Source organism: Tasmannia lanceolata, unplaced genomic scaffold (assembly GCF_043159265.1).
Source record: "Tasmannia lanceolata isolate RefF3 unplaced genomic scaffold, GAP_Taslan_0.1 ptg000024l, whole genome shotgun sequence".
In the NCBI taxonomy this organism is placed as follows: domain Eukaryota; kingdom Viridiplantae; phylum Streptophyta; class Magnoliopsida; order Canellales; family Winteraceae; genus Tasmannia; species Tasmannia lanceolata.
This window is the reverse complement of record NW_027518701.1, coordinates 12,219,073-12,234,851: the sequence shown is the minus strand read 5'-3', so window position 1 is coordinate 12,234,851 and position 15,779 is coordinate 12,219,073. Positions and strand designations below refer to the sequence as shown.

The following is a 15,779-nucleotide window of genomic DNA, read 5'->3' as shown; positions in this document are numbered from 1 at the left end:
TAGTTCAATAATCAGTTTTTGACTCACAATCAGTTCTCAAAATCCAAAAGAAACAGGGCCTTGGTATAAGTTTTTCATCATTATTTATTGACAGTTATAGTATCCTCCAGAAAACTCTTCAAACTATTCGACAAAGGCCGTTTATTTAAAAATCGTACCCGAGACCAGTACGAAGAGCCAAAAAAAAGCTTATTTCATTGAGACTACTTCACCATATTTAAGAAAACTGTGCTTCATGAATTTTAGAGACAGTTCACAGATTCAGGAAACTCGTTTCCTTGAAAACAAAAATATAAGGTCCTAAACCCTCGACTCGACCTTTCGCCTTTCCTGTCTCTCCTTTACCATGGAAGAAAATTGTTGAAAACAGAGAATCCGTCGTCATCATCCATGAAAGCAAACAGAATGTAATAGCAGGAAATAATTTCTTAACAAATTATGAAAACCGTAGAAAGGAATATGTTTTCTGCGCAAAAAGACAGCAAACCAGAATAATTTGATTAACATGTTTTCTTCACCTATTGAAGGCCTTAGATGTTCCCTTCCTCCCTCCTTTATTTGTCATTGGGTCCGTCATATAGGCGCAATCAAAAGTATTTCCTGGGACTTTTCTTTTCTTTTCAAGGCTTGGTAAACCAAATAGCAGAAAAATAAACATTTTCCTTCCCAAGATTGTTATATTAAATAGCAGAAAATATTTCTTAGAAAATAACAAAAAAATCATGGAAATGAAGTTGAAAAGTATAAAATAAAGAGTATTAAGATCCACCCAAGTAAAGAACACAAACTTGCTTAGCCAAGGTCTCCAACTGCCGTCCATATTATGCCACATCATTATTATTTGTAAAATTGAAATACTCCCTACTTTTATAAAATAACAAAAGAGGGAAGTTAGTTGGAGTAAGCTGTTTTAGGGTAAACCACTTTAGATGGAAGAATTTCCTTTCGAAGTGATTCCCGTATGGGTTGATTTCCGTGGTTATAAGTACAGAGATTTGAGAGGGTACAATTGAGATGAGCCAGACAAGTGGCTCAAAGTCAGTAAAAAGCCCTTCCTATTTTGAGTATGAGTTTTTTGTGACCTGATTTTTAGCCACTTCTCATCATTTGGAAGATGCTAGTCACCTGATTTTTGTTTCTTGATTTTAAGCCACTTCATCCTCATCTCCGCTTGGAGACACGAAATTTTCATGAAAAAAAAAAAATCCCGCTGGCCAAACCTGCCCTAAGGCTTGTATTCCATTTCCATTGTTTTTGTGACATGTTATGTTGTGTTATAGAAAGTGTATAAATTATTAAAAAGGAAATGATCTCAGCACTTCAATGTTTTGATATCCACGCTCTCCTTGCTTGTCTTTTAGTATTTAATGGGCCTGTGAGAGCTTTTTGGGAACTGTAATAACCTGTTGACAGCCTTTTAAATACTAAAAGACAAGCTAGTAGAGCGTGATATCAAAACATTGGAGTGTTGATATCATTTTCATTAGTCTAAATGTTACCAAACATATTAGGGGGTAAGTATTTCTATCTTGACTATCTAGGGCACTAAATGAATGGTTTGGGCCATCAAACTAAGTGAGCTCCACTGTGTGCTCCAATTTATAGTAGGACTATGTAAGATAGAAATAACTCGGTTCTTTTATCCAAGTAGAAAAAATTTAAAAAAAATCGAAAAAAGAAAAAAATTCCTAAAAAATGATGCGCCTACAAAAAAAAAGCCAAAAATGCTATTACCTCATTGAAAATGGCCAGATGGTCTTATCTAATAGAAAATGACCAAAATACCCATAATTTTTACAATTTTTTTTTTCCAAAATGATCATTTCTCACGGAAAGTGGGCAAATGCCATATATCACAAGAAATGAGCAAAATACCCCTACATTGTCAAAATGACAAAAAAAATCAATATTTTAGAAAAATAACCAAAATACATATGGAAAACAGCCAAATTGCTCATACCTCACAAAACGACTTAAAAACCCAAAATCCTTGAAACATGGTATTTTGGTCATTTTCTATAAGATACGGGATATTAGTCATTTTATGAGAAGGGCATTTTGTCATTTTATGAGATAGAGACCCTTTCGTCAATTTTGTATGAAATAGGAGTACTTTGGTTATTTTCTATCGCCAAAGGTTATTTTTATAATTTTTTATGAGAAGATTATTTTTGCAATTTTATATGGCCGACAGGTATTTTATTCATTTCGGCTATTTAGTATAAAATAAAGGCCTTTTGGTCATCTTCTATAAGATTAGGATGCTTTGGTTATGTTTAATTTTCTCATTTTTTCACTTTGAATATATAAAAGGGTAAATGACATAGAAAATGCGTTTTATTTCTGATACGACAGAAGTTTATTTTGAATTTACGTCGGGATTGCGCCAAACAAGAAAAAAGATGAAAAAAAAGGAACACAATTTCAACTTTCCCTTCTTATCTCATTTTTTTTTTTCATTTTTCATTTTTCGCAACTTAAAGTTTCCTTTTTGCTCCTCCTTCCTCTTTTCTTCTTCATTTTTTCTTCTTCCTCTTCAGAGTTGCAGCGATGGTTGCCGGAGCGTGTTCAGCTTCCAAAATTCCTTGAGTCCTACGGCATTCTCACAGAAACAAAAGATGGCTAGTAGATAACTATTTGGTTATTGTAGAAAGCGATCCGTTCTTCCGATCTTGTTCGGGCTTGGAAAGGTGTCTTTCCCAATTCCAGAAGTTGAAGAAGGTTCGAGAGAGAGCCATCGAATATCCGGCACTGGACTAAACTATTTTTTTTCTTTACTTTAACAGTCTTTTAGGCTTTTAGGGTCCCTCCTTTTTCATCCGTTCGTAAGACCTAGCTCCCATTCTTTATCACCAGGCCAGCTTTCCTCCGGGCGGTCTATTAGCTTACTGGTCGCTCTGGAGTAGCTCGCCGCCTCTTTTGTTTCCGTCCTATTGCTCGGCTTTTTAACTTCTGCCTTACCCTGTGCTTAGCTACCCTTATTCTCAGGAATAAAAACCTGCTATCTTGAGTATTGAAACTTGCCTTTTGGACCCTTCGCCCGCTTACAAGTGGATTCGAACCACTGACACATGGATTTTCAGTCCTTTGCTCTAACCAGCTGAGCTACTTGAACCACTTTCCTAAAATGTGTGTTTTCTTCATCGAATAGCGTGCCGTTGGAGATAAAAAAAAAAGGAAAAAAAATGACAAAACTGCCTTGAAGGGCATTTTTTTATCTTTTTCTTGTACATTGTAATTTGGATGAAAATTCAAAATAAGTGCCAGTCTATCATATCAGAAATAAACACGCACCATCTGGGTCACTTTCCCATATATAAACTTACCCATTTACTGAGGAAAATACCAAAGAATGCCAGTTTATTTTCTGAACTCCCATAAGCGGCGAGTTTTCAACTTTACGCCCTGACACACTCAAAAGTACATGTGTCAACCAAAATAAGACCATTTTGCCCTTCTGTGTTCTGCAACTGGTACACATCACCATCAACCTTTTTCCCATTGATTACGCATCTTTTTCTACCTACATTAAATATACCCCGAAATCCGCAAAATAGAAATCATTTCATGTGATTTGAAAAAACCTACTTAAAATCAGGAATAATCTTCGCCGTAGTGGCGGAGGTCGAAGGCTACAAGGTAAGGTGCGACTAGAATGCAGCTGGGTGCGATCGAAAAATACATGGGTGCAAGTGCATTAAAGAAATCCGATTAATATTTTGTGATCTCGAGGCACATACCTTCGAAGTTGGGAAATGAAAGTTTTAATCTGCACCGTTGAACGGTAGGGTTCGTTTCAAAATAACTGTGTTTTGATATGGTTTTGAAAGGTTCATTCTCAACGCCGCCGTAGCCACTATCTTCTCCCTCCATCTTCTTGAGAAACCTTTTTTTCTCTGCCTCCCTTATTGTTATTTCGTCTTCTGCATCTTCTCCATTGCTTTTCCTTCGCCTTCTACATCTTCAGCCACCACCCGATTTACAATCCTCGTACAACTGTAACTTCAACATTAACAGTTGTACAATCCTCGTACAAAACTGTTAATGCTGAAGTTAACGTCGACGTTAATGTCGAAGTTAACAGCTGTAAGTAGCCGTCGACTGTTAATGTTGAAGTTAACGTCGACGTTAATGTTGAAGTTAACTTCGACATTTCAGTCGCACCTTACCTGGTAGCCGTCGACTTCCGTCTCTACGGCAAAGATTATTCCTAATTTTAATTAGAGATGCAGGTAGAAAAAGAGATGTCGAGGGTGGACCCGCGGGTGTCCGTAGAAGAGTGAAACAACATTTTATTTTGGGCCTTTTTCCGTAGTTTTCATATTTTCGTGCATTCTTTCGTAGTTTTTTCCTTAATTTTTCTATAGAAGTGCCTTCTTTCGATATTTTTTTTCGTAGTTTTTTTAATTTGAAATAATTTATCCGTAATTTTTCTACAAAACTTAGTACCTTATCCGTATGAATATTATTGCTAGCCACCTTTGCAGAAAAGTACTTCCCCCATCTTTTGCAGTTTGTACCACGTCAATGAATAACACAAATCTGCCAAAAAGTCAACATAAATGGCTATCATCACATGATCACATGCAATTACAAAGGATGGGTGTAAAGTAGTCTTTGGCAAAATGGCTAGCAAATCCATATAAAAATAACAAAAATCTTTAAAAAATAGAAGGGAGAAGATACTGGCTACGAGGACGTTGATAAATGAACATTTCGGAAAAATATCCGAACCCCACTTAATTCAAAACGAACCCTAGTTCCTACCATAGATTAATCGTTCAACGTCGTAGATTAAGCCTTTCCTTTCTCAAGTTCGAAGGCGTGGGCCTTGAGATCAAAAAATATTAATGGAATGCACTCGCACTGATATACATTCCGATCGCACCCAGCATTATTCCAGATGCACCTTACTTTGTACCCGTCGATTCCCGCCTCAACTGCAAAGATTATTGTTGTCATTACACTTACATTCACAACACCGACGTTAAAGTCGATGCTGAGTGTATGTTTCACATGTAATGATTTACATTCTTTGGCGGATGTCGAAGTATATTTAATGCAAGTAGAAAAAGAGACGCAATCAGTACGAAAAGTTAGATGTGATGTGTGCCACTGGGAACCTAGAACTAAGGGCAAAATGGCCTCTATTTGGTTTGACAGTCCTTTGTCCGTGTCAACGCGTAAAGTTGAAAACTCGCCTCCAATGGAAGTCCAGAAAATAAACTAGCCTTTTTGGTGTTTTCCTCCCCATTTACTTCCCCTCTGTACTTTTTCTCTTGTTACCCTCATCAAAATAAAGAGAACGTACCTATCATTTCCTGTGACAATCCTTGAACAAGCTCGCCTTCCTTTCGTTTCCCATAAGATTAGAGTGCCATTACCAATGCAAAGAGAACGTGAATATATTTCCCGCGATGAAATTGCTCAACGACAATGCAAAAGCTGTATGGCCTTTATATAAAATGCATAAATTTGCATTCCCAACCTGTACATTTTTCTCTCCTGTTTTTCTTCCTGCCTTGTTATTCTTTTGTGAGGATTTCTAAGGGTGAGGGGATATTTACAGTGTGTGAAGAAATCTAGTGTGGGCATTCCTAAATGGAGAAATATTAACAGTTCATATGAACAGAAGAAACAGTAATATCTCACCCTTCTCGCCTTTGTTTTAGATCGACTACTATCACGCTAATATTGTCGCCACTTTTCCGTCCCAGTGCTAAGCGAGTGAGCAGCGCTGCGGCGAGTGAGCACCGAGATCGTGACACCTGGACTGCATCATCACCGTTGATCAATTCAGCACCCGAGCTGGGAGCGCCTTTTGCCATGGATGACTGACTCCCCTCATGGAGACAACGGCGAGCAATGTCACATGCCAATTCATTAGATAACACATCCCATAAGCCATCACTTGCAAGGATCAAACATTCGTCATCGGCGTGTCTCTCCATCACGTTTACCTCTGGTTCGGAGATTACTATCGGTTTTAAGTACTTATCACCTGAAAAATTGGCAAGAAAACAGAGAATTGTCGAGATTAATCAGAATCGTGTCTGACATTCAAATGAAGAAATAATCAGATGTTGTTTCCAGATACATTTCATTGTCCACTTCAACCAAAGTCTATACAAAGGGCACAGTTTTACGATAAACTAACAATTAATCTAGTCTATCATGAATGGCATATAATCTAAAAAATAAATTACAAATATTAATAATCCAATTAGAGGGCCTCTGATTTAAATATTGATTTATCCATTGAAGGACCTTTCATATAAAAGACTTCAATCATTCTATATGTCTTATGTATTTGAGTTTGAGATATGAAATGACTAGAGTGTGTAAGAAGTCCATGCAACATTATATAACTTTTGATTACGATCAGCTAGAATCACTTAATGGAAAATGTACAAGTATAGAATATGAGGACCTTCCATCAAGAAGTGTAAGCTTGCCGCGTAGCTAGATTAGTGAAATGATGACAACTAAGACCTTCAGTCATGATATCAGCAATTTGATCATCAACAGAGATGCACCGAACATTGGGTTGCTTCTTCGCCAGAGTCTTGTAGAAAGTTAACATCTTTTGTGTGTGCATTGAGGATTGGATTGACAGAAATATATGGTGCAATAGAGTTTTTTTTTTTTTTTTTAAAGGTAAGAATACCATTAATACAGAAGAAGAGAAAACGTACAACAAGAAAAAAACCCTAACGGGGAAGAAAATCAAAAAGCTCCAACTCCTGCCGTCCCACCTCATCTCTAGTTAGTTTGTCCGCCTCAGCATTTGCCGATTTTTTGACGTGATGGAAAGCCACATCCAAACCTCCAATCCGGTCCCTAATCTCATCAATCCAAGCAGCAAATCTCCAAGGACTTGCTTCCCTTGAGCCACCTTATAACGTTAAGTGAATCCCCATCCATAATGACCTTACCCAGATTGGTAGATTCGCCAAACCCGATACTCTTTCGAGCCGCCCTAATCTCTGCCTCATTAGAATCTGTCACGCAAATAGGACCCGAAAAGTCCCAGATAGTGGTGACGTGCTCATCTCTAAGAAGACCTCCAATCCTTGAAAGGACCGAGATTCCCAAGGCTTGATCCATCAAAGTTAGCATACCATATTGTGGAGCTCGTGGGTGAGAGGAAGCCAAGATCACGGGTGAGAGGAAGCCAAACTTACGAAGGAGATACCGTAACCATAGGGACTTCAGCAATGACATTGGAAACACTACAATATTTTGACTCGGTGCTAGAGCAAGCAATGGTGGCATGCAACTTGTAGCTCCATGACACTAGGTGGTTGCCTGAAAGATTCTAAAAATATGGAGAAAACCCAATACAATCTTGGGGGGCCTTGGATTATATTTATAGACACCATTAAAAGTAGACTAAATAAAAAATGTGCTTAATTACCTAAACTACTAATATTTAAAAAGCAAAAACACAAAATTAAAATCTTGCTGTTTCTACCACCCTACAATCCAACGGTCAGATCTTTTCATATCTGACGTGAAATATTCTAACATGCCCCGTCGAACATATGTGGATTTCAAATCGACATACGTTTGATTTAGGGGTGAGCATTATTCGGTTATGACCGAATAACCGAACCGAACCGAATTCGGTTCGGTTTTTTTCCATTTCGGTTCGGTTTCGGTTAGTTTTTTTGGAAATTCAGTTATTCGGTTTCGGTTTCGGTTATCTAAAAAAAAAAATTCGGTTAACCGAAAAAATGGATGAAACTATTTTTTTTCCAAAAACAATTGCTTTATGTGCACTCCGTGGGATGATCAAAACCATCCATTTGATTGATCACAACTTAATTAGGTTGTGCTCAAAAAATCATTTCGATCGGATGATCCTAGCCCTCCGATCCAAGCCAAAATTTTACTTTTTTCCCTCTTTTCCTCTCACAATTCGGTTATTCGGTTATAACCGAATTTGTAATCGGTTCGGTTTCGGTTCGGTTTCTCATAAATTCGGTTTCGGTTTCGGTTCAAATTTTGGGAAACCGAAATAAATTCGGTTTTAATATTTCGGTTTTTTCGTTTCGGTTAAACCGAAAAACCACCCCTAGTTTGATTACAATAGAATATCCCCTAGAAATGTAATTAACATCCACCAATTGATGCACACTTCCAATAATGAATGTCTTTTGAAGATAGCGATATGCTCCTATTGTCGGATGTCCATTGAATAAGGTCAAATGATGCCGGTTGCCTAGGAAGCACAGGTACTCTCCCGGGGCTACCGCACCCGCACCCGACACGTCTGGGTACGCCCCGGGTACGCCCGGGGTGCGTACCCCATTTTTTTTAAAAAAAAAAAAACTAGTTTTGGTGGTTGGGTGTGTCGGGTGCGCACCACGCGTACCCGACACTAAGTAAATGTCTTGACTATTTTATTGTCCATTTACTTAAGATTTATATGTAAATAACGGAATACCCCCCTTTTGGATTTATTAAAAATAGTTTCAACACTCAAATCTAAAGGAAAAAAAGTCAACTCTCCAGTTCTAGTACAAAATTCAAAGAAAAAGGGTCGGGTCAAAATTTTAACTTGACTTCCAAACGGTGGGGTATTTTTCAAATTTTAAAAATTCATAAAATCTATCGTGTCCAAACATTATTAAATCCCAAAAGTCCGGTAAAAAAAATCTCATAATTTGGTCTCTAAAAATTATTCATCTTGTCAGGCACTGGTCAACACACTGGTGATAGACTTTTTTTCTAATGAATGATGTATTGATGCCTCATGTTATGAAATATGGAACTTAATCACTTATGGAATGAAGAGTAATATTAGAATTTTCCATTTTGGTGATGTTATTGTTATTTAATTGCTCTATAATTTTATTTTTTTAAATTTTTATAAATATATAATAAAATATTAAAATATATTATTATATTCGGCGTACCCGAACGTACTCGCACCCGGTTTTTTAGGCAAATCACGTACCCACGTACCCGTGTCGTGTCGTACCCGCACCCCGTACCCGTGCTTTATAGCCGGTTGCAGAAGAAAATGGTGGTTGCAAGATAAGTTGCGAAGAGCCTCAACGGGGTGTATTGATTGAGCCTCCATGGGCGAGTCTTCATGCATCGGTCTTGAATACCGATTCTCATGGAAAGTGGTCGCTATGGACTTGTCCTTGGTAGGAAAATGTGGACCTTGATGGGCCTCAATGGTTGATTTTGAGTACCGATCCACGTGGAATTTGAATTAATCTCTCAAGCACACACCTCGAGATCAAGGCCCCTCAACTGAACACAAAACTCTATTTGAGGAACACACCTCAAGTAGGTCACCTCAACCGAAATAGAACAAATAGAAAGAATTTGAACGGAAGAGAAAGAAGAGAGTGATTATAAAAACTAGAAGATATAATTTGAAAGGCAGAGGAAGAAGAATATCATTCCGTAAAATAGGAAGATTTCGGAAAATATCAGCAACCTTGGAAGGGGACAACTGGTAAGATGCTATTATATTAATTTTATAAAGGGTGTGGATATCAAATTGGAGGGATGTTGCACTAATATGGCGGGTTGGCAATGCATATATGAAAACATTGAAAATTGGAAATAGAATAGGTGTCACTGTCAAATCCATAGGGTATTTCAGGGGTTGTTAAATGGAACCTGCAAATAAAACCAATAAATTGAAATAAAGGGGGTGTTAGTATGGAAATTGTTAGATATATTCATTACTTATTAGGTGCATACTAGTCATTGTACAAGTACGCACACACACACACACACACATGAAATCATTTTCGTGTGGGAGAGAACAACTCTCTCCACCACATTCTCCATCGTCTCTCTTCCCTTCATTTCTCTTCTTTATCTCTCTCATCTCCATTATTGAATGTAAGGTTGAAGATCAAGAGTTTCCCCCGTGAAGGCAAAGATACGATTGCTATATCTTCATAACCTTAACCTTAACTGTACCCATCCAAAACCCAAAACCCAAAACCCAAACCATAACCACCATCACTAGAATTGACCTAAATCAAATTCCAAAATCCAAAAATTCTATGCGCCTAATCGAAAACCCATTTTTCCTCCTTGCTCATAACCCAAAACCCAAAAATAATATGTGCATAACTCAAAATCCATTTTCCTTTTAGTGCATGACCCAAAACCCAAAAATACTATGCGCATAACCCAAAACCAACCTTCCTTTGTGCGCATAACCCAAAACCCATTCTCCTTTGTGCGCATAACCCAAAAACCCATCCCCGTTTGATTTCGTACACAAATCCTAGCCGAATCTCTTCAAATCACTAGCTGCTCCTCCATACCCATTGCACAACTCACCAAAACCCAAAACCCTATTCTAACCCTTGCGCAACTCACCCAAACCTCGATACCCCTACATCCTTGTTGCGCATTGTGCAATCCCCCTCACGTGTTCATTTCCATTTCCAAACCCCAAACATTCATTCCTCTACCATCTATTCTATCATATTCTCCATCCAAACCTCCCAAAACCCTAACCCTAGAGACTACATGTAATATCTCCTTAACCTAACCCTAGCCGGCCCCTTCCAAACCCCTTTTAAGCTATTTATGGACTCAAGCAATCTCCCAGGGCAGGTTTGGCCGGTTTAGTGCAATGTGCAATTGATCATTCATTGTTCAGCCAACAGTCTCCTACTGATATATCTTTTTGATAGTATATGAGGATGATATTGTGATAATAAGGAATGATAAAGGTGGCATACAGAGGCTAAAGACCTTTCTTATGGGAAAGTTTTTCACTAAAGATTTGGGCCTTCCAAGGTATTTACCTAGAATTGATGTAGCATACTCTCGTGGTGGACTCGCTTTGTCACAGAGGAAATATGTGTTGGACATTCTAGAGAAAATTGGCTCAATGGGGATAAAACTTGCTTTTGCACCTAAGGATCTGAATGTAAAACTTCTTCCTGATGAAGGAGACCTGTTGGATGATCCTGGTCGATACAAGACCAGTTGGAAAGTTGATTTATTTAACTGTTACCTGTCCTGATATCTCATATGCTGTAGGAGTCGTTAATCAGTACATGAGCTCTCCACGTAACTCTCATTGGGCAGCAGCGGTCCAGATCATTAAGTATCTGAAAGGTACTCTAGGGAAAGGCTTGTGCTTCAAGAAGTATGGCCATGAGAAAATTGAAGGGTATACTGATTAGGGCTGCACATGGTTCGGTCCGGTTCGGTTTATGGGGATTTCTTGAACCGACCCAATCTCATCGGTTTGGAAAAAATCCAAACCGTAACCGAACCGACGGGGGTTATAACCGAACCAAACCAAACCGATTTTGACAGGTTTGGTTTGGTTCGGTTCACGGTTTATCTGTTTTTTGCTTCAAATCACTCTAAATATCTCAACCATATTGAAAAAGACAACTAACAAAATGAAAAAAAATAAAAAAATCAGGGCTTCCGAGTTTCATGATACATTTGCAAGAAGAGGCTTCTGACACCCCCTGAATGAAACCTTGATAAACCAAAACCAAAACCTAGAGAGATAATGGAATAACCCTAACCAAAACCGAATGAAACCCTAAAATCGTAACTGGAATAGAAACCCTAACCAAAATGAAGAGAAATAGCCTGAAAAAAAAATCAAAATGACGAGAAATGTACATGTTTCACTGTTTGAGTGTTTGAGGAGGATTAATAAAGTAAAATGAGTGCCCAATCTTCTTCTTATTCTTCTTCGGCAATAACTTGCAGAGGTTTTTTGGGAGAGAAAAAAAATCTGCGAGAAGAATAGTAGGAATTCTGGGAGAGAAAAAACTTAGCGAGAAGTCAAGAACAAGAAGAGCAGTCGGCTAGGGTTTTTTTTGCTCAAAAGCCAAAAAGTAACTCATTTTGGTGTATTCTCGTAAATCTAAAGGGAAGTGATATATTATCCGCCCTTTTCTTTACTTGGGACACCCAAAATAAGTATAGGTGGCAATCTGGCACGTCGATTTACAACGCTTTACAAATTATAACCCAAATGGCAAAAATGCCATCGGATCGGTTCGGTTTTACGGATTAAAAATAAAAAACCGTAAACTGAACCGATCCCATCAGTTTAGTAAAATTCATAACTGCGACCGAACCAATGGCTAGAAAAACCGAACCGAACCAAACCAAAAGGCCCAGTTCGGTTCGGTTTATCGATTTAGCCAATTATTTGTGCAACCCTAATAATGATGCGGACTGGACAGGATCTCCAGCAGACAAGAGATCAGCCACCTGGTATTGTCTTTTCTTGGAGGCAAACTGGTGTCTTGGAGGAGTAAGAAACAGGATGTTGTAGCCAAATCCAATGCAGAAGCTGAATACCGAGGCATGTCCTATACTAGTGGAGAACTAATTTGGTTACACTCCTTATCAAAGATTGGTATTTCATCTCCAGGTCCAGCACAGTTGTATTGTGATAATAACGCCGTGATCCATATCTCCGATCCATATCTCTACAAATCCAGTCTTCCATGAACGCACCAAGCATATTGAAGTGGACTATCACTAGGATTTAGAGAGGAGAAATATGCACTGTATTTACTCGTTTAGCTGATCAACTAGCAGATGTATTCACCAAACCATTAGGACCGGCTAAGTAGAAGGATGCATGTAATAAGTTAGGAATGTATGATATATACATTCCAGCTTGAGGGGGAGTGTTAGATATATTCATCACTTATTAGGGGCGTTCTAGTCATTGTACATGTACCAAATATATATATGGGAAAACTGTTCGTGAACTTGAGCTCATACAAGCTTATATGAGCATGAGTGCCCAAACACATAGGTCCCACATTTTGTGTGGTGATCCAAACCATTCATTTGCAAGGCCCCATCATAGATAGGGTGTGTACCAAAAGTGGAGGGCAAAAATGGGCAGATTTGTCGACAAACAGTGTCTATCCATTTTCCCATCCACTTTTGGATGGGTTAGGATGATCCTATGGACCTGATTTTTGGTACACACCCTATCTATGTAAAGTCCTTCCAAATGAATGCTTTCGATCACCCCAAAAAATGTGGGACCTGTGTTTTTGTGGCACTCTAGCTCATATAAGCTTATATGAGCTCAAGCTCACGAACAGTTTTCCCTATATATATATATATATATATATATATATATATATATATATATATTTTTTTTTTTTTTTTTTTTTTTTTTTTTTTTTTTTTTGTGGCACTCTAGCTCATATAAGCTTATATGAGCTCAAGCTCACGAACAGTTTTCCCTATATATATATATATATATATATATATTATATATAATTTTCGTGTGGGCGAGAACAACTCTCTCCACTGCATTCTCCATCTTTTCTCTTCCCTTCATTTCTCTTCTTTATCTCCCTCATCTTCATTATTGAATGTTATAGAAATAATCAATGCAATAAAGCATGAGATACCATGGAGACTGGGGCTATGAAGAAAAACATGAGATCAAATTGATGGAGATTATATATTAAAAAATGTGTCCCGTCTCAAAGCAGACATTAAGACTTCAAAAACCAATAAGGGCTTCTTAGTTGCTTCGTTATAGAGAGAGAGAAGCTTGAAATGAAACATGAAGTTTTTTGTTAGTAGGTACTGAGAAGTGATGGTGGGCGGACGGACGACCGGAGAACGGACATCATGAATCCATTTTTTTAAACAAAGGGTGAAGATCTAGTGGAGAAGTTCTAGGGTAGAGCCTCGAGCTGCAAAAGACCGTTCTAAACACCGGAGAGCCTAATTCAAGTTATGAAATAGGTGTAGAACATGATTCTTGTCATAATCTTCTTGGACATATTTTTTCACATGGGTTAGGGTTTAAAAGAGGGATTCTCCTTCCTTTTTCTCTACTCGGCAGTGTTCCGTCGAGTCCATTGACCTCTTTAGAAACCTCCCATCCTGATCTTACCAATGAGCCTTTTTCACATGGGTTTGGGCTTTATTTTAATGCTGGAATTTTCTGCTCCTCTCATTGAAAAAACGTCCAAGTATTCTTCCCACTTATTCTCTTGTTTTTTTCCTCTAGTTCTAGTTTTAGAACAAAAACACCTATAGCTCCTCCAATGAATCTTGAATACCCATTTTAGGGTATTGATACAATCAGTACATATGTTTGAAGAAAATTTCTTAAATTTTCCTTCGCAATTTCAAGGAATCCATCGGTTCAACTTGTGAGTCCGCGGCGTTCGGAACGATAGTGGCCGTTCAAAGAGTAATCAAGCAGAGGCTATCAATTTGGACAGCCACAAAGGTATTTTTATATTCTATGTTTTTAATTGAATCACCATCAGATCATCTAGACCCTAGGATCCTGGGTTCACGGGCAAAGTTGACGAAAAAGTTTTGTTCTATGCGATTTCTAATTCAGCTGTGCAATTACCTGTTGTGAGCCCTGACGTTTATGTTAGAGAATATGCTCTAAAAAGCCAGCAGAATGATATTTTCTAATCAATAAAGATTTATTTCATGACATGAATGGGTAATTATAATAATGAATGTGTGTGATATGCTTGTTTATTGACACATGTTCGTCCTTAGGTAGCATAGTAGAAATGCCATGGTCAAAGGATTCACAGATCCAAGGGAGCAAGGAGATATGGCATCTCGGATCTATGCAAGCCTTAATAGTTCCTAGTTGGGAAAGAGACTGGACATCTCTTTCTTCTATATACAACTAGCACTAGTCTTGCCTACATGCACTTGTCGTGAGGTGACTTATCTCGGTCATCTAGGTAGTGGACCCTAAGTAAAAAAGAGTGGGTGCGACGATTGGATAGTGCAACCGAACCGGATCAAATAAAGAACTTGTGGACAAGAAAGTATAAAGTTGTTCTTCCAGACAGGACCCTTAACATGTCCTTAGACCTGAGGGATCTTATTGGTATGTCGGCCCGTTCTAGGGTCTTAGTCTATCTTATAGTGATTCTATTTTAGAGTCACATTCAGATAGAGCTATATCCTAGAGTAAACCCTCGAGACCAATAGTGATACTCAAGAAGAGATTCTTCACCCTAAAATTTAGGGATAGACATCTACAATTTTGTCAGAGCGGTAGGCCTATTAAATACTTGGCCAGGTGGATTTGGTAAAATGTTTATCGGAAAGTTTTATGAAACATTGAATTGTTTTCAAAGGATTTTACAAATGCATTGGAGGCCGAACACCGCTTGACCAAAATGGTATACCAAGAGTGGGGCCAAGGGGGTAAATGGTGTCCACCTCCCGTAAGACTCAATTAAGTAGATGCAGTTACGAAGAAAGGACTTGCACATACATGATGTGATTAGGGGTAAGATGATCTGACGGTAATCTTCAGTGTTACGTCTCGATGGAGGCCACTGACCTAATGCGAGTTTAGTTTAACTATAGAGCGAGATCGCATTGGAGGCCACTCAATTAGGGTTCTGCAGGATTGACCGTCGGATCCTTACGACGATCCTACTCACAACTAGAATGACTCGGTAACATCCAAATGGATCAGGGTTCCGCTTTTTATGTAATTGCACGGACGGATATGATCTGTTAGATTAATGTGGATATTAATTAAGTATATATATATATATATGTGTGTGTTGATATATGTATATATACATGTCTTTGTTAAGTAACAAGAGACAGTAAGAGAATTTTTCGAATACAAATTGGAGCCGAAATAACTCCCATTGGATGTGAGTTATTAATTAATTATTTAATTATTATACGTTATTATGTAGGAAAAATTGTTAGAAAAATGCAAAGTTTTGGTTAAATTGTCAAGTAAGGGTACGTTCTTTTTTTTTGTGAAATAGGGG

The 15,779-nt window shown here is 38.1% G+C and overlaps 1 protein-coding gene across 1 annotated transcript in view; it reads right to left on the bottom strand.

Moving 5' to 3' along the window:
• Positions 1 to 5,450: 5,450 nt before the first annotated feature.
• AHG1 (Protein phosphatase 2C family protein) overlaps positions 5,451 to 15,779 on the bottom strand; it is a 30,653-nt gene continuing 20,324 nt past the window's right edge. Inside the window, exon 4 of the mRNA XM_077367143.1 lies at positions 5,451 to 6,001. Coding sequence (XP_077223258.1) covers positions 5,649 to 6,001 — 353 coding nt within the window. The 3' untranslated portion in view covers positions 5,451 to 5,648. The remainder of the gene's footprint in view (positions 6,002 to 15,779) is intronic.